The following is an 18947-nucleotide window of genomic DNA, read 5'->3' as shown; positions in this document are numbered from 1 at the left end:
AATGGGTCGTAGTTTGTCACCGGTTAGGCTTTTTTTTTGTTGAGTAAATCTGAAACTTCACAAGCGAGGAATATCAATACAAACGAATAAAGGGAAAAGCCTAATCAACTGGAATTGAGTCTAGCGGAAAGGCTAGTCTTTTATGACATGCCAAATTAAAGCTTGAATCATCATTAGAAGAAGTGCCTAAATTTAGTGCCGGATAATATCTCTTATAAGATCTACCCTCTAGAGGAGGTGTAAACAAGCTTAACCATAGTTAGGCGAATTTGGAAATCTGAAATGAACTAAATGTTCCATATTAAGTTATCAACAATACTATTTTTGTTTGACCCAAAAAAACAATACTACTTTATTTTTTAAAGATATTTATAAAATCAATTGTAACAATCGCATTTCAAAAAATTGAAAAATTAAGATAAGTTACAATTCCAATCATTATATGTAAAATAGAATTAAAAACGATATTAAATTAATATTTACCCCATACTACATGCAACTTTTTAAAAGTTCATATATTTTTATCTATACATCATTATAAAATATGTGAAAATCAAATTATTCATAAGCAATGGATAATACCAGCTATCATGGTAAAACCCATTGTAGCGGAACCTTTACCATTGACTGTTCAGGTAGATGCTGCTAAATTATCTCCAACTGGAGCCTGACAATTTGTTTTTCTGCGACAAACGTCCATTGTAGGTTTAATAATGGGCTCCTCGGTCTAAATTTTTGATGGCACCTCGGAGCTTGACGGCACTCGTTTACACTTCACAAGTAGTAGTGATGACGAAAGCGGCTAACAACTGGTCCAGATATAATAGCGTGGGCAAATAACAATACCTTTGCCCAAGTATTTGGAACACCCCAAAATTACTTTGAAGTATTTTTTTGATAAATTCATACAATTTCATTCATATATTCATTTTGTATACTGTAAAATTACTTTTAAAATGACTGGCTGCATGACACCAAGATGCTAGGTGCTGAGAGACAGAATTGCGTGCATAAAGCCATTTCAAGTTAAGTCCAAATACTAAAATTGAGGAACTCCTTGTAACAACTTATTTTGACAAAAATGAACGAATTGCACGCATGCTTCTCCTTCAACATGCTCAAACAGTGCCACTTGAATTCAAGTCGCAACTCAATGAAAAGATGCATCCAACAAACAATATCTGAACAAGCTTTATTTATGCAGCATCCATAACAAGGAAAGCTGAAATAATAATCTGCAGATCATACATGCATATCAATTATCAAGCTAGCTATTGAAGTCGACGTGCTTTGTATTATACTTGAGACCAATTCATTGAATACAAGACAAAAGGGTACATTAAAGAAATTCTAGGCTAACTCGTATGGCAGCCCAAAAAAACGAAAAGCCTCGACTACAAAAATATCACAAGACGCACAACCCTATCCCCATGCCACAAAACCCCCCAAGAAAAACATGAAACTATCGTAACTAGAATGTCCACGTCCATCAGAAACCAGGAAAGCATGCTGTAGCCTGCATCAAAGTCCCATAGGAATTATGCTTTTCTTTCTGCAGACAAGTCCCACAAGAATCCCATGTGGAAATCAAGCTGCCTAGTTGCTTGTGCAATAGGTTAATTGCTCCCATATCAGTAGCTGCTGCCCATGGGTGGCATGCCAAAAGGTGGCATCGGAGGCATCCCCATTCCACCCATAGGTGGAGGAGGAGGCGGAGGAGCAAAACCTCCTCCCATTCCTGGCCCTCCCCCCATTCCTGGCATTGGGGGTGCAGGCAACGCAAGTGGTAACAACTGAGCATACATGTTCTGCAACAGAAAACACACCACATTGAATCAGCATTAACCTAATGTCCTATCTGATGCGAAATGGCATGCGACAAGAATAGAAATTATCAGTAGCAAGATATTCTCGCTTCTGAGGAGTCAAATTGCAGAAACGTGCAAGTCAGAAAGTTCAACACAACTATTCAGCTGGCAACTGGCAATTGCCAAGGTGATTACCTGTTGTGCGATTACTTCCTTTTCCTCCTTCTCTTTAGCCTTCACTTCATTTTGCGTTTCAATTTTGTGCTTCACCAGTTCATCAACTTTACCAGTGTACTCACGTATGAACTACAAGAAGAAAGAAGATATTGTGTGAACAGATGCTGCCCAGATATTGATGGAGAGAAACGCAAACCATTGCATGAAAAGCTGAGGAAAATACATGACTTATCCCATGTTTTCTATGATATCCCAGGCAAAGGCACAAGTGAAGCACATGAAATAAACCATATAATTTGCATTATGCATAAGACAAGCATCACTCCATTGCAAAAGTGCTGCCTATTATCAGCCCATTTTTCAATTAACTAACATGCATCAGACGCTAGAAAAATCACTTTGTGATAATTCATGGAAAAGTAGTTCAAAGCTACTGTTTGAAATAGTTACTAGTCAATACTACTTCCGGTCCTTAATATAAGAATTAGTTAGATATTCAATTTGGTTCTAAATATAAAAACCCAATCCACTTTGTCTTTAATTTTTATCCATTTTGCCCCTAAGTAATCCCTATAGTGACATGTTAAGGAGTTTTTTTATGAAAGTATTTTAATGCGCATAATTGATAAAGACATTTTAGGAAAAACAACATCCATTTATTACAAATAACTAATTTAACTAATTTTTTTAATATTCGCAAATTAGTTATCTAGCTCTTATACTAATGATTGAAGGTAGTACAAGAGATGTCAGTTTTTGTAGACACTGGAGTTCACTCCCTATGAACTAAGGCTTTATTAACAGGCAGCACTACTTTTGGGACACCAAATAGGCGAAGGGGCCAGAGGGAACCATCCTGTTTGTATCTGTCAGTCTGAGGCCTAATATTACAACATAAAAGAACATAAAGGTCATAAATTCTTTGATACAAGGAAACAGTTACCAGAGAGAAAACAAACCTGTAAGAGATATGGGAAGGCAAAATCAATCATATTGTTCATCCAAGCAAGTTCAAGAGCTATGTCTGCCCGGATTAAATCATAACAAACAAAGAGGCATGAGGCAAAGCATTCCTTCTTTCCCTGCATGAGCATAGGAAAAGAACTGTAAGAATATATTGACGCCATGCAACCTATATCAACATCAATCATAATGAAAGTGGATCATTGACTACGAAAGTTAAATAATGATCTCTTATAGAACTGAGAATAAGACTCCCAACAAATATACGTGTGCGCGTGCGCTTGACAAAGATGACAAAAATAACAACAGCTGCTAACAAATTTTCCATTCAACCAATAATCGCACATTAGTACGAGAAACACCACAACCAGCAATATGGATATTTAATTGCTACTAGAAAAAACAAGCAGAAGAAGAATGGATCAGTCTAGTTATGTGTGTAAACACATGCACACACAAAGGCTTGGATTCTTTTAGCCATTAAGTGAATTGTGTTCCACTGAAGCATCTATAACAGAGCAATATAGTCTACCCTAAATAAAATAATATCGCTCAGATGTTTTATTTTGGGTTCCCTCTAGGACCAGATTGAAAGTGAATGTAAAATTATGATGTATAGAACTCTGTATGGTACCTGTTCAATGAAATATACAAGCAACTCCTCAGCAAGCTCACGGTCACCAGATTGTGAGGCTGTCTCCATGGCATCTTTGTAAAGGTTATCCTTCTTTGACAAGGCAATTGACTGCTTCCACCGGCCTGCCTTCTTGTAAATATAAGCAGCAACACGTCTCATCTCAAGAAGTTCATGCTTTTCAATCTGCATGCATAAAATAATCTGTTAGGTTTCTGCAATTTGAAACTAGGAAATGGTTCCCATGTATCAGAAGTGCAGCTCACCTTCTGTGCAAGGCCTATTTGATCAAAGTTATCATGCAAATCAATTGATTCACGCAATCTATCATAGTCTTCCTCCTCAACATAGATCTCATTCAATGCTTCATTAACAGCAGAGACATTGTTGCTCTGAACAGCAACCATGTATGGCTTCACAAGACGCAGGTGACCAGCCTAAAGTACATTGTGGTATAACATTTGTTAGAGGCAAAACCTGAGAAATTGTTATAAACTGAGATAAAGTGGAATATCTGCCAGTATTTATGCTACCTTTCGCATTATGTCAACAACACGTGCATGGTCCACACGAAGTGCAAGGACATTCAGGACATCATTAATGAGATCAGGATGCTCTTGCAAATAGAAGTGAACAGCCTTATAATATAACTCAACATTAGCAACTTTGACGACAACATCTTTGAACTGCATGTGATCCCATGCTTCAGGAGAATGGTTCATGATGGTAGTTGCAGCATTATCAAATTCATCATATTGAATATACAAATATGTGAGTTCCTTCCAGTGCTGTTGTTCATCACAAGCTCTGATGAGTTTTGGAATATTGAGGCGTGTTGAGAAGAGTTTGATGTGCTCCATAAGTTTCTCGGGACGATATCTAGCATATAGAACTCCCAACTCAGTGAAGATGCCCATATGTGCCCGTTCTAATCCTAAACCGCTCTCCATGAGAGAAATGAGCTCATTGAAGTAGCCTCTATTTTGGTAATATTCACTGACCTCTTCCAAGTCATCCACCTAAAGAGTCACAACAAAAAATTGAAATTATGAATGGAACAGAATCTTACAACACTAATTACAGGGATGAAGTCCTAGATAGAGCTCAAACTATATAGGCAGATTAGCCTTCCAGTCATTTCTGGTTCACAACTTAAATTTAGAAATATTATTTTGCCATTATATTCTGAAGGTTCAGATTGCTACTGGTACAAATGAGATAAAAACTGAATTTGAGACAAGCCTCCCTAGTTCATGAGAACATAATGTAAATAGACATCAAGAGTTAACCTGAATAATAATGTTGAGCCCACATATTTGAGCCAAACGAAACTCCTCAGCATCAACACAAGCAAAGCAAACTTCCTTCCATGTTTTTGCACTGTTTGCTTTCCTTGCTGCATCAACAGCACCTTGGAATTGTTTCAACTTCACTAGCGTGACAGCCAACTTGGCCCAGTTAGATATAAAAGCAAATATGATTTTTGCAGCCTCATATAAGGCTTCATCATACAACCGGTCACCAACATTTTGAAGATTAGCCACATTTGGCATAAGGATGAACTCCTCAATATCACTGAGCCTATCAATCTTTGCATATGCATAAATGAGCTCACTGTCTACCTTGGGTTCTTTCACCTTTTGCCTTACCATAAGCAAGTACCTCACCAAGTCATGGTAAACATTGCCATCTTCAGCAGCACGAATAACATCCAGAAATTGTGTGGCATCATCTGCTCGAATAAATGACTCAATTGCATCGCTGACAAGCCCTTCCCTGAGTTGAGCCTTAGCCACTTGGCTCCAGACAGCATCTTCTTCAACTCGGAAAGCAAACTCCACAGCTCTATCAATGCTACGAATATTATCTAACAAGACATTGACTGCCTGGACATTCAAGTTGAACTTCTTAAATATTGCAAAAGCTTCCTCATACAACTGAGCTTCTACAGCCATTTCTCCAACCGCAGGCCCATCAAAGTTATCCAGTCTGTTTATGTAGTCCATGACTCTGGACGGATCAGCCTTTATGGCAGTCAAAATAAGAAGATTTTGCAAGTTGAAGTTTCCACTGAATGCAGAATTCTGAAGCACAATCTTCTCAAGAAGTTCAATCAACTCATGCGGCAAATCAGCTGTCATGAAAGCCTTCACAGCTGCAGAAACTTGTTCAGGACTCTTACTTTCAGGCAAAGCAGTGGACACAACCTGATCAATAAGTTGCCTCCTATAGGCATTGTCAGGGTTAAGAACTTTCTCCCAAAGATCAGGCTCCATCCTCTCAACCACATATCTGTCATAACAACATAAGCATGTAAGCACCAATGCAGAGAACAATGAGCAAGAGAGACTACATACAAGTAACAAACCTGGCTTGTAGTTTGAACAAGGAATTTTTATTTGTGACATTGATAAGTTCATCATCACATTGTCCTCTCCGGTAAGCCACAACTGCTAAGGTAGGATCACGCTTCTCACAATATTTACCCACGACTCGAGAATCATAGTATGGATTGGTGGTTAGAAAATGCTCTGGATTGTTGTTACTGTCAATGATAATTTTACCAAGAGCATTGTGGACATGAACGTCCTGGCTTCCCTCACTCACAAGATGCTCCAAGAACTGGGTGAGCAATCGCAGCCGATTCCTGAATGCCAAAAGACCACAGGAGAAAAATCAGAAATGTGAACAAAATACCACTAAATGCAGGATTACATGATGGACACCACCTCTTCTCACATTCCTCCACAAGGGGCTCCACTGGAAGCAAAGAACGAACAGAAAGTATCAAGCCTTTGATAAAATCTTCTGGACACTCATCATCAAGCAGCTGTCCAACAACTAAAGGAGCATTCCCTGGGTTCACCTATAAAATGAAACAAACAGTTCTGAGGGAAGGAGAGAAAAGCAGATAGAACTCATAAGCAAAAGATACCCCAAGAAGGACCCAAACGAATGATACCTTCTGAACATATCCTTCAATGTAACGGAGCATGTTGTTTGTGTATAGATAATGTGTTAGATCTGGAACAAATCCAAAACGATCACAAACATTTATTAAAGGACGTGCATCAGGAAGCTTGGCTTCCATTAGAAAGTTCTTTGTTTTCTCAGGATCGTAGAAATTTGATTCTCTAGTCACACGCTCCACCTCTTTGATTTGCCCAGTCTTGGCAGCAGCCTCTATGTACTTAAAGTGAATGTCAGGATCCTCACTGTCCATAGGGTTCAAATAAGCATATATTAACATACAGTGGAAATTATTTTCAATATAAACGAGGTCATTTAGAAACAGAGAAAAATAGAATTACTTCAAAATGAAACCATTACCTGGAGCTTAAATATGATCCCAGGAAAAAGTACAGTCCTTCATATGACCTGAACTGCTCAAAAAGCTTTATGCAGGAATCAATACCCATTTGTTCACAGTATTCTTTTGCAACCTGGAGCAACAACAATAAGCTATAGTTATCAATCAAAATTTTTTCAATCTATAGAATCCATTGATACTTCCATACCTGCACAATTATCTGCAGATTGCCTCTAAGATTGACCATCAAAAGATCTTTCATGCACTCTAATGCCCATTCTTTCGACAGAGTACCAAAAAACTCTACCAGTGCCTGCAACAACCACATAATGAGGAACAACTTGAAAAATTCCATGACATAGAACAGGACAAAAGCAATGGTCAAAAGCAATGGTGCATGATTGCATACAAACCTGTGGCTCAATTGCATGCGTATTCACAATTACACGCTTAATATCTGGCAACTCTGAGTAATGCTGCACCAAAATAATGCATTAGACAAATGAGATAACTTTCAGCTCTAACTGGGACAAAAAACGTAGGCACTCAGCAAAGGTATTACTTGCAAAGCACGGATGTATAGACCAGCTTTTTCACAAAGTTGAGCGATACGAGGACGGTCATAATGGCTGAACATGCCATTCGCCAAAATTGCATCAGCTACATTTGGGAAAGTTACCAGATTTATCTCCAACACCTGAAAGACAGAATTCACATGCATTAAATCACTGCAAGGAAAGATTTATAAAATAGCCTAAGGGGGCAAAAAAATCAGAACCTTTGTCTGAAGGAACCCATGTTCTGGAAGATTCGGCTTCAACACATCCAAGAGAAAAGCTGTTGCCTCGCGGATCAGATTCCTCTGAGCAGGAAAAGAAAATAACCACAGAACGAATAAATGGACAGCCCATCATTGCATTGCTCAAATAAAAAATAGAAAACAACACAGCAGCTGCTTCTGTGTGTAATTAAGATAATGGCACTCTAAGATAACATCGCATTATATCACCACGATGGCATAGTACAGCATATCACCAACCTGAAGGAACAGATCAGTTATGGTATTGTAATCAACTGGGCAACCTCCCTCCATTTGAGACATCATTAGTGCAAAGTTAACAGCACCCTGCAAAAAAAAAAAAAAAAAAGGTTATCTTCCCGAGCTTCCCAAGAAAATGTTTTTCACCAGATATACTCAACTCAAAGCACAGTTTTCTTTCAAGGCCAAAAAAGTCAAAAAATTCCAACAAGATAGCGGTCAACGAGAAAAATACAGAGAAATAAGTACAGGTTAGAAATTGCAGATTTCTCATATACCTGAGGGTCTGTCCGGAGAATTGTTTGCAAGAGAAACAGGTAGTCAGGTGTGTAACCGACCTATAACAAAGTAATGAAGGCATTCAGAACCAAATTCTTCAAGAATAAATGTGTGTGCACAACATCAAATACAACAGCTAAGCAGAAATATCTTTTAGTTAGCATTGAAGAATTTGCATATGCAGTGTGGACCAATATTTCAACATTATAGATGAAAAATAAGGGTCTCTACCTGCTTACAGTAGATCAGAATTTTATCGAACTCCCCTCTCTCAGCAAAAGCAGCAACAACTTTAGGAGTAGCTCTAGCTTTGATATATATTTTTAAAGCAAGATCATTGTCCACAGTCTACACCAGAATATAGCAATCAAAATTAACAGATACATCTGAATAAAGCTAAAACTGACCACATAATAAGAGAGTAATTAGAAAGATAGAAAGCATGTGTGTGTCTAAATCGAACAGTAATCAATTTGAAACTATATTGCTAATGCAAATCAACCTTAACAAGATCTCCAAGCTCCTCGCTGCATTCTAATTTGTCTTCTGCCAACCAATTCTCCAACAGATTTTTCTTGTTCTGGTTCACAACAAGTCGTGACAATTCCAATGATTCAAAGGCATTCAGCTTTCCTTTTGTTAAAAGAGTCCCAAAATACTGCAACAGCGGAGGAGTTTGCCCAGCTTGTACGGGAACACTCTGCCACATATAACAAAGAATAAAACTTCATCATTACAGCATGATTTAACAGAACCAAGGGAGAAAAGGGCACCAACTGTTCCATTAAGACAAGCAAAAATGACTGTCTAGTTAGAATGACAATTAAGGAAGGCAATAATCACAACGTGACAATAAAGCTGTCTTCCCGCACATAGAAGAAAATAAGATAGGAGTGGTTGCAGGTTAAGTATAACAAATCTAACATTGAAACCCAGATTGTCCAGAACTCAACTGTGAAAAATATTGACATAACAAGACATATCTACAAGATAAAGCAGATAGCAAAGCAGAAAACCATAAGCATAAGAAATAAAAGAAACAAGTATATTATAAAGCTATAGCAGGAACACGACATAAAACACCTGAAATTTGGCAACGGTCTCAGGTGTGCGGAGGATTCCTTGTGGAGATTCAGCAGCAAGCTCAGCCGCTTCTTTATACTTTGTTTGGGCAAACAGTTCATGGAAACGCTCCACAACCTGTAATGTCATAAAGAGTAGTGTAATCACCTAAATCAGTAAGTTAAAAAGAAAAAAGAAACATTGACCATGAGAGCTTAATACTTTGTACTGCAACCTTTCAATATTGAAAGCATTCCCCAAAAAATATCACCGATGCTTCAGATAAGTTATCAAATAACAATTGTACGAAACCCAAATGTATTATCGAATGCTACATCACTGTTGTAATCTCCCAATGAAAAGAGACCATTTCCAACTGTTAAGTTAAAAAACTTGACATACCAGCTTCTCAGCACCGGGAAGATTTCCTCTTTTGGCAAGGTTAACTGCAAGCTCCAAGTTGTTTAACTGTGGTAGCAAGAGACAAAACTCACTTATATCTAATTCATCTTTCTCTTTTAACATTATTAGAGTGACAGAAAGGGAAAAAACATACTTGGCCACTGACAAAATTCACAATGGTTTGCTCATTAACAGTAGCCAATAACACTTGGCCTCTCCTGTTAATGGCATAAAAGCCTCCAACTGATGAAGCTTCTGCCGTCAAAAATATTGGATCTGGACTAATTCTATTCCTATATACTGCAGCAGCTGTCTCCAAGTCGTAAACGAACAGTAGTCCAAGCTTTGTGATCACATAAATCAAATTGAATTTGTGGGATATCTGCCACAAATTATATTAGGGGTCAAATGTCTCTGTTATTTATAAAATGAGCAACAAACACAAGCAACTTATATACCTGCATTGCAACAGGAAAGTCATCAGCAAAATCTGGGGGAAAGAAAAGATCTGCCTGTTTCTTTGTGAACGATGGTTTCCCTGACAACAAATTCATAACATCAAAAGACAGAAGAATGAACAACAGGACCGCAGAATGAAGAACATAAGTTTCAATTAAATATCCTTCATTTTCAAAATCTGTGACTGATTTTAATATATTCTTCTTGCATTTGTAAATTTAGGTATCAGATAGCACTAAAAGAAACAAATATTAAGTGCATAACTCAGCTCTTCTTCCAATGTGTCAAAAATCTACCATCAAAATGGAAAATCCAGCAGAAGTCAGCTATGATGTTAATCATGTAACTGAAATTTCCCGTCAGTCATATGCATAGTAAATCAGATGAAGCAATCCTTTGAGGATGACTTAAGATGATATAATACTTTGCTAATTGAAATTTGTAACAAAGATGACTAAGTGCATTTATGCCAAAAAAAAAAAAAAAAGGACTAGGAATCAGTGAGATTCTAAAGCAGAAAGATTTAATATTCTCATGCAATATGTCAATACATTAATTCGTTGCAATATTGGGTCAAAGGTACCACCCCTTGTACCTCCGATTAAAAATACAGTGTGATCAATGCACATCATATAGTTAAATTCGGAACAACTAGGAATCATTATTTTAGGCAAATCATGATAAGACAAATTACTGGAAAAAAAAAACATAATAGATACATATCAGTTATTCAAAAATTCTGAATTACCAGGAATAATTATATTTGGAGACTCATTATAGAACAAGTTATCCCTCAAAAAGAAAAAATTGTTACCATCTCAGTTGCCCATATGATATTTACATAAAAGGAAAATGAGAGAGTAACAGTCCGCAGACCTGGCTGTGCACCGAGCTCAATAACATGCAACTTGGATGCTAATTGACCAGCATTGAACGTCTTTGTGGCAAACGAAATCAAAACAGATGGATTTTCATTTCCAGGAACCTGCCACAAGACCCAGTTTAATTTTTCCCAACAAACATTAATTGACACCAATGCAAGATATGAGCTGCACCTATTAGACTATATGATCCAATAACCTTGTCATGGAATGTATTCATTTACTGTTACCCAACTACTCCTCTGGTCCTATTTATAGGGCAGAGAGAGAAGACATTTTTTGGTCCTATTTATAGGGCACTAAGAAAAATTTTTGATGGATGTACAATTTTAGCCTTCATTTATTATTATGTTGACTTTATTTGTATAAGGTACAACATATATTAAATAAAGATAAAGTCAAAATGTTGTTGAATTTTAAATGAGTTAATAAAGTTTAAGGTTTTCCTTGGTCTTGTGAAACATGTTGGAAGTGACTTATAAATAGGACCAAAGGAGTAGTGAATAAAATGTAAATATCATGTTAGTTTTGTACATGGTATGCCAAACTATAAGAGTTGGTTATATCAGCCTTATTTTAAATGCATCCCAACTTTACATTCAGGTGACATCAAATAAAGAATTAAGGAAAAAGGCACACAGAAAATGTACGCACTTTAAATTGCGCAAATGATGCAGCATGTGCTTCAAGAGCTTGACTCCGCTGCTGGTCCACAGAGAAAAGCTGCATGTTCCCTTTGACCAGTTGTGGCTTCTACAGAGCAAAACAATGCAAATAAATGAATTAACAGATCAGACCCCAAAAATGGCTACGTCATACAACCGTGAAAGCTGCATATGGCAGATGCAGACACCATCCCAGAAAAAAGAAAAATCAGTAGGTATTTAACCATGATATCTTAAAGAACAGACATCAGAAGTATACCTCAGGTGAACCAGGAGCAATACCAATCAAGACCAACCATTTTTCCGTAGGGTCACATCGATAATTAATAATTTGGTTGTTTGTCAAATTTGCTGTTCTCTCAAACATCTTGACAGGCTCAGAATCACCTGCAAATTACATAATCAAGGGCCAGTTAGCAATTTGCAGATAAGCAACATACACCCAGAATAAGAATGTATAAACTCCAAGATAAGGTACAATTTACAGGGTGAAGCAAAATGCCATTATCACACGGTCCTACCTTCTATTGACCAGTGGAATACTGAGGTCTGTGTCACAATGCCCAACAACTTTGGGGTAATCCATTTCCAGAAGACTACCTATAGAAGAAATGGGACGGTCCACAAGGATTAACAAAAGTTAACTATAATCATTTAATTATGGAATATCTATACCACAACATGTTACCTGCTCAGGCATCTGATAAGATTTCATCTTTGTTTTCATCTCGATATTAAATATTTGTAGGTGATCCTGAGTCGTTCCTTGAAGTTGGGCTTCAAAAGAAGATATTATAAGAAAAAAATAATCCAGATGTACAGAATATTTGAAGTGCAACAATAAAAGAAGCATGTAGCATAAGTCTCAATGGTTGGGAGCATTTGACCATTTGCTTATGTTAATGATGGTCGATTATTTTTGGTAGGAGTACGTTTTCCTCAAAAGGCACAGTTGACATTATTAAATGCTAATAACAAGAACAAAACAGTTGATTGCAATAAATAACTGTTCTTCGGTGCAACTGGGACATCGTCTGATTGATATAAACTAACAAAAGTATAATGCATAAAATATATTTTAAAAAAAAAAAAAGGCAACCACCATCTGATTGGGTAAGTTTTCCTAAATGGCCAATACAAGACCACGTACCCACCCAGATGAAGAAGAGTTGTTATCGCATCTACTGCACCAAGGTCATTAAAATTCACTAGGAAAATATATTTTAGGGGAAACTCTCAGAAATTAAACCATGGTTAACCTCAAAACATGGCTTCTCCCCGCCCAGCTGATAATCTAATGTACTAGAATCCCCTTACTCTTTTATGTGAGATGAACTAAAGGAGCATAAAATCATACAATATTATATTTCCAATAAATATAGTTACGCCCCTCCAAGCCTTGTACCGGTATTCAACGTTCCTTCAGTTCATATATTAAGACAATGCCAGATTCAGAATTTCAAATCATTTTCCCAAAAAAAAAAAAAATCCTTTACAATTCTGTGCTCCAAGTGACTAAGTCACTAGCAATATCCTTAACTCTGCTAAAACGAATCTGGTGACCTAAGATACCCAAAGCAGCTAAGTTCTGGAAAACCCAAAGAAAAAAACAAACACACACACACACACAGAGCTCATAATCATGCTAAAGTAAATAAGTAATCCATGCATCGAGCTGGTTCCTTGATAACGCAAAGCCAAAGGAAAGAATGTTTTCAAAAATTTTATAAGTCAGCAATAACGAAAGCTTTGATATCAATAATACTCGTATCGAAATCAAACACAACTCGTGAATTTAGGAGAAAATAAAAAGGATATATCTTACCTTTTAAAGCAAGGATTCTAGAATTCGGATTCATAAGAGCCGAGTCGGCAGTAATGGGCCTTCTCAGAGGTTGCATCGGCATGTTCATATCAATTATAACCACACTATTCTGCGGAGCAGTTTCTCGGACGCATATGTACTTATCAGACTCCATCGTCACATGCGTGAAAGTGATGAATTGTGGATTGATGCCCACGCTTGGCAGCTGCAATAATAAGTCACATAACAAAACTCGATTCAGTCTATCCGAAATAAGCATTGGCAAAATCCAAAGATTAACTATTAGACTCCACTTTTCAGATGCAAACAATAGGCATTCAGATCTGTGTGAAATTGACGCTGGGTGGAACAAACTTTGTCACAATATCAAGTATAAATAACACTTGACTCGGAAAGCGAAATTAACTCAAATCATGGCAATTAAGCAAACTAAAAGGACAAGACCTCCAAGTTCATCTCAATAAACATCGTTATTGGTATCCGTACCACGGTTGCAGTTCACTTTCAGCTAAGCAAAAAGATAAAATCAAAGCATATGGTTTGTATAAGAGGGCAACGTGAAGGAGAACTCACAGTTAGGGCCTCTCGCATGGCGATCGGAGCATTCGCGGCCGCCATGACGTCTTAGATCTAGGAACTGAAAATCAGAGACTTGGATCTGCGGCGGCGATTGTTAGCGTCTACTAGGAGTCAAAGAGTGAAGACCAAGCAACGAGATGGAAAGCTCGTGGAGGATCCAAATCAATGGCAGGTATTGAATCAGCAAGAAAGGAAGATTCGGACCCTCTCCGGTAAGAAGATAGATCTATTACAGGGGAGGAGCATACGAAAAGACGAGAAGCAGTGATCTCGTCTCAAGACTGAATGACAACTACACAAAATAGAAATGTTTTGAAATAGAATTTTCAAGCTTCAGGCGCATCGAAGACAGAGGGTGACCGATTGAAGACATCGGATTCGGGTAAGGGTCCCGACCGGTTGAGCCCCGTCTAGGCAGAAAATTTTTCAAGACTACAATAATTATTCAAGCTTAAAATTTTAACTTTAATATTCTCTTAATTTATTTTCTACAAATAAGTATTTTTTCAGTTAAATTCTTAGAGAAGAATATAATTTAGTTGTCGGTTGCAGTCAAGAATTCAGCTCCCCTGATATGTTAAAAAAAAAAGCTACCAATACCATAATTTAATCAGAGTGCTGTGATTATTAACCCATTGAAAAATATTTAAAAATTTTAAACTTCGAAAATGAATTTGAGATATTTCTATTTTTGAATAATCAAAACTTAAAAAAAAAAACACTACCTCCTGTCCTTAATATAAAAACATGTATAACTTTCAATTTGATCCTAAATATAAAACCCCAGTTTACTTTATATTTCATATTTATTTATTTTTTTTCAAAATAGTCTTTTGTAGTAATTGTACATATTGAAGATTTCATCAAATGATAATTCTAACTAATATACATTATTAGTACGCATATTTTAGAAAAAACAATACTTATTTATAACAAATAACTAACTCAACTAATTTTTTTAATCTCTCTAAATTAATCAACTAATTCTTATATTAAAAATCAGAGGTAGTATTATTTCAAAAAAAAAAAGAACTCTAATTTACCGTATTTTTTGCAAAAAAAAAAAGTACTTCAGGATCCAAAGAAACCAGTAGCTTGTATATGGGCCTTAGTTAATTTATACTACCTCCGATCCTAATTATAAGAGTTAGCTGACTAATTTAAAGAGATTAAGAAAATAAGTTAAGTTAGTTATTTATAATAAATAAATATTGTCTTTTCTAAAATATCCTTACTAAATAAGTGTGTTGGCTAAAACTACAACCATTAGAAGAACTATCTTAAAATATATATATATATATAAAAATATGAGAGATAAAGTGTATTGAGATCTTATATTTAAGATTAAAATAAAAGATAAAAAATTTTATATTAAAAACCAGATATTGTGCGTTAAAAGAAACTAATTTACTTGTTGCGGTGATTGGCAAGGTAATAATTTAAAGGAGACAGGTAAAGTCAAGGAGCATAAAGGAAAGGGCTTGCTTGGCTGTAGAATCCTAAGCCTATGGGAAGGGAAAATAAAATATGCAAATTCCAGCCTTAACCCGCTTAGATTGTCCGTTTCTGTCTCTCCCGTATTTTCCGACGGAATTGTAAACACGTAACTGCGTTTTGAGTGGCAAGTGGCAACCCAGAAGGTGCGCTGCGTTGATGCGTCCCCGGAAGTCAAAGGTGGCACGGTGCCGGGGGTAGCCTGTGTTCTTTCACATTTGGGTACAAAGTACAAACAAGCCTTTTTTTCTTTTTTTAACTTTTTATTCTCAGACGCTAGATATGACGCCTTGACTCTTGACTCTTGAGTCCTTCTCGCGTCTCTGAGAGAAATTTTTTGGGCTTTCGGGCTTACCCGGAACCCAAACGAATTTGGTTAGATTTGTTTTCAGGCCTATTTAAACTAGCCCAGTAACCCAGATACATAGGAAGTGCTGATTTTCTCTACTTTGCCTCCAAAATTTTTTCAAGCTCAAAAAGTGAACCGTTTGAATTAATTTTTTAAAAATAATTTTACAATATACCATACAAATATGTAAAAGAGATTTGTCTCAATATATATAAAAGTACTTTTAAAAAACTAATCCAAACCCTCATTTATTTAAGCAGCTCAGTAAGCCTATTTTGAATTACAAACTTGAATTTAAACTTAATTGGTATTTTGATCCTAAATATTAAATTTATCTTACAGTAAAAATTTTCATGTGAATCTTATACTTATAATTGGAGATAATATGAATTATGACATAATAAATATTTGCAGGCTCAATAACAAGTCAATTGTTGCTTCTAATTTTAAATATAAGAGTTAATTTGCAGTATCATTACAAACTAACACTCATAGGATGTCGCACACAACAACCAAAGGCAGACTTCTTTCAGTTTTTATGTACTTGCTTTATTTCTCTTCATAAACGTTGTACAACTTAGGCGCTTCCTTTGCTTTTCAATCTCAGTTAAACTGGCTTGACAAAGAGACATGAGAAAAAAGAAGAGGTTGGGGGGGACCAAAACTCCATGTCCTATAACTCTTTTTTTTTTTTTTTGAGAGTCAAACGCTAGAAGAAAATACCTTTTTTCTTTGGGGGTTGGGGTTTGGATTACAAGAACTTAAACAGATAAAACAAAAGTTGAAGCCTTTCTCTCATGACTTGAAGGAGAATTTCAATAACAATTACTTGAAGATTGCCCAAAAAAAGGGGAATACGTGAAGATGTAAGATATACATATGTCTGAACGTCAAGACAGAGAGATAATACGTGCATAAACGAACTCATTCCACGTGTCGGGTAACCCGGGCAGGCACCAATGGATACAATCCGCATAAGTAGTCGGATCGGCCTGTTGCTCCGGAGTCAACATCTTCCCCTGGCGTATAGTATACACAGAGGTATGCGCGTCTTTCCGAAACTCCGATAAGGTGGTGATGTTGATGAAGTGCACCGGCACCTTCATCGACTGCGTCACATTGTCGGCGATGACGAGAAGCCGACGATCCGTGCCCACTTCCGGTGGGGTCGTCGTGTTCAAAACAGGGGTCGTCTCCTTCGCACATTTTATTCCATCTGGGTTGTTCCAGTCCTCACTCCTACAAAATTCATCTGCTTTTAGTACGACATGCTATGATTCTTAAAATGTAGAGATTGAGATCTGGGGATTTACTTGATATGAAGAGGGGACATGCTGGTGAAGAAGACTTTAGTACGATTCGGATCAATGTTGTCGTCCACCCATTTCGACCATGTTTTCAGAACTCTCCCGTAAGCTTCTGGCCGTGGGACTTCATCGTACTCAGTGGCCCCTTCATCGAACGAGCCTCGTCTGTCGCATCACATGTCGGGTCCAACAAGAGAAGTTTCCTTTTAAGTTTACTTGAAAAGGAAGATACTTGGAGTAAAGTAAAGGAAGGGGCGAGCAAGTGTGTGTGTGTGTGTGTGTGTGAGAGAGAGAGAGAGAGAGAGAGAGAGAGAGAGAGAGAGATCTGGTTCTTACAGCACTTTCATGGTGAAAGTGTTCATCCACCATATGTAGGTGTTGAAGATGAGATAGTCCACGTCCTTCCAGTTCACGCCATGCTTCTCTATTGATTCAGGCATGATTATACGGTTCAATATGCTGTGCATGTTTGGATCATCAGAATTTGACTCCACTAGAAATGGGGCCCAGTAGAATTCTACGGTTGTGTTGTAGTCCTGCACGTACACAAAGTTGGTGGAGTGAATCCTAAGCAAAAATCTCTCAAAAGCTATATTACTTGCAGTGAAAGGCTGAATTTGAATGTGACACAAATGGTGATCCTCATCAAGTTCAGAGGCCCACACTTTATGAAACAAAATATTAATTCTTTATTTTGGTTCAAAATGATTTGATCAGTAAGTGTTATAATTAAAGAAGAGGAAGAAGACGAACCTCAATACTGAAGATAGCAAGAGAACCAGTCTTGTACCAGGTTTTGTTGCCTGATGGGTTCGCAGCATTGACCATGCATACCATTGATTCCCACTGGTTTCTGTTCAGTGAGTCTCCAACAAACATAAGCCTCTTTCCTCTGAGCTTCTCAAGCAACAGTCTTGGTTTGAACCTGAAAGAAGTCACACAGATTGACTTAATGAAGGGGGGAAAACATAAAGAAAATTACAATTAAGAGGGCAAAAGAATCGAAGAGAATTGAATACCTGGGCAAAGAACAATCTCTGGGCTGCCATCTCCAGTTCTGATACAGAAAATCACGCCGACCATTCCTCATGCAAGTCACTTGGGCAGTGAGGAATTCGCACCGGTCTTCTTTGTACAATGGACGGGTCACGTTATCGAAGACCCATTCCCCTGTAAACAAATCACACTCCTCTGGAGGCAACTCGATGACTTCGTCTTCTTCGTCATCATCGTCATCTTCCTCCTCCTTCACGCCCGGCAACTCGATCTTGTCATCTTTCTCTTTGGGCACGACTGTATCAACAACCTGTTCTTGTGTTTCATCGGATTCTTCTTCCTGGTTTTTCTCCAATTGATCTCCTGATTTCCCGGAATCCGCGACCGTCACGGTTTCATGATCTCCGTCTTCCTCCTTGATATCTCTTCGAACAGTGTCGACTACGGTAGAGTCCTGTGAGCCTGTCCTGCCAATAGCATCCTTTGGAACAGGGTCGATTGTCTCTGTTTCTGCTTTCCCTTCTTGGATTTCTTGAGCTTTACTCCTTGAGAATGGGAACTCAGCCATGGACTTAACATCCTCATTGTACATGAAGATCCCAAAGAGAATGACAGAAAATACGACAACGAATATTGAGAGGTTATTATTCTTGCGGACCTTCATTATCCCTGCTTCCAAGCTGAAAAGAGGAGCACTCTTTCTGCGGAAAGGCTGCAT

The 18947-nt window shown here is 37.4% G+C and overlaps 2 protein-coding genes across 2 annotated transcripts; both read right to left on the bottom strand.

The window, feature by feature from the left end:
- Positions 1–1162: 1162 nt before the first annotated feature.
- Positions 1163–14376, bottom strand: LOC114758884 (clathrin heavy chain 1). The gene is made up of 30 exons (XM_028947981.1): positions 14078–14376; positions 13505–13709; positions 12368–12456; positions 12201–12279; positions 11939–12066; positions 11669–11767; positions 11010–11118; positions 10133–10212; positions 9829–10056; positions 9675–9740; positions 9294–9410; positions 8713–8910; positions 8442–8558; positions 8210–8269; positions 7932–8018; positions 7671–7754; positions 7455–7589; positions 7306–7368; positions 7101–7205; positions 6913–7025; positions 6545–6797; positions 6312–6448; positions 5951–6229; positions 4872–5874; positions 4116–4601; positions 3849–4019; positions 3583–3768; positions 2945–3067; positions 2004–2114; positions 1163–1808 (listed from the first exon to the last, which is right to left on the bottom strand). The coding sequence occupies exons 1-30, from the start codon at positions 14120–14122 to the stop codon at positions 1632–1634; spliced, it is 5133 nt and encodes a 1710-aa protein (XP_028803814.1). The 5' UTR covers positions 14123–14376; the 3' UTR covers positions 1163–1631.
- Positions 14377–16687: 2311 nt separating this feature from the next.
- Positions 16688–18947, bottom strand: LOC114758866 (protein ESKIMO 1). The gene is made up of 5 exons (XM_028947957.1): positions 18253–18947; positions 17987–18158; positions 17570–17769; positions 17240–17398; positions 16688–17165 (listed from the first exon to the last, which is right to left on the bottom strand). The coding sequence occupies exons 1-5, from the start codon at positions 18945–18947 to the stop codon at positions 16817–16819; spliced, it is 1575 nt and encodes a 524-aa protein (XP_028803790.1). The 3' UTR covers positions 16688–16816.

Source organism: Neltuma alba, unplaced genomic scaffold, assembly GCF_004799145.2.
Source record: "Neltuma alba isolate B1F8T4 unplaced genomic scaffold, ASM479914v2 tig00010760_pilon, whole genome shotgun sequence".
Taxonomy (NCBI): domain Eukaryota; kingdom Viridiplantae; phylum Streptophyta; class Magnoliopsida; order Fabales; family Fabaceae; genus Neltuma; species Neltuma alba.
The sequence above is the reverse complement of the archived record's forward strand: the minus strand, read 5'-3'. Positions and strand labels throughout refer to the sequence as shown.

Coding starts and splice junctions, on each gene's coding strand:
- LOC114758884 (XM_028947981.1), bottom strand. CDS start 14,122: ATGGCGGCCGCGAATGCTCCGATCGCCATGCGAGAGGCCCTAACT. Junction 11,119..11,668: donor CATCATTTGCGCAATTTAAA/GTGCGTACATTT, acceptor GTCTTGTGGCAG/GTTCCTGGAAATGAAAATCC. Junction 6,449..6,544: donor TTGAAGGATATGTTCAGAAG/GTATCATTCGTT, acceptor TTCATTTTATAG/GTGAACCCAGGGAATGCTCC.
- LOC114758866 (XM_028947957.1), bottom strand. CDS start 18,947: ATGCAGCCTTTCCGCAGAAAGAGTGCTCCTCTTTTCAGCTTGGAAGCA. Junction 18,159..18,252: donor AGAGATTGTTCTTTGCCCAG/GTATTCAATTCT, acceptor GACTTCTTTCAG/GTTCAAACCAAGACTGTTGC. Junction 17,770..17,986: donor TTGCTATCTTCAGTATTGAG/GTTCGTCTTCTT, acceptor GTGTACGTGCAG/GACTACAACACAACCGTAGA.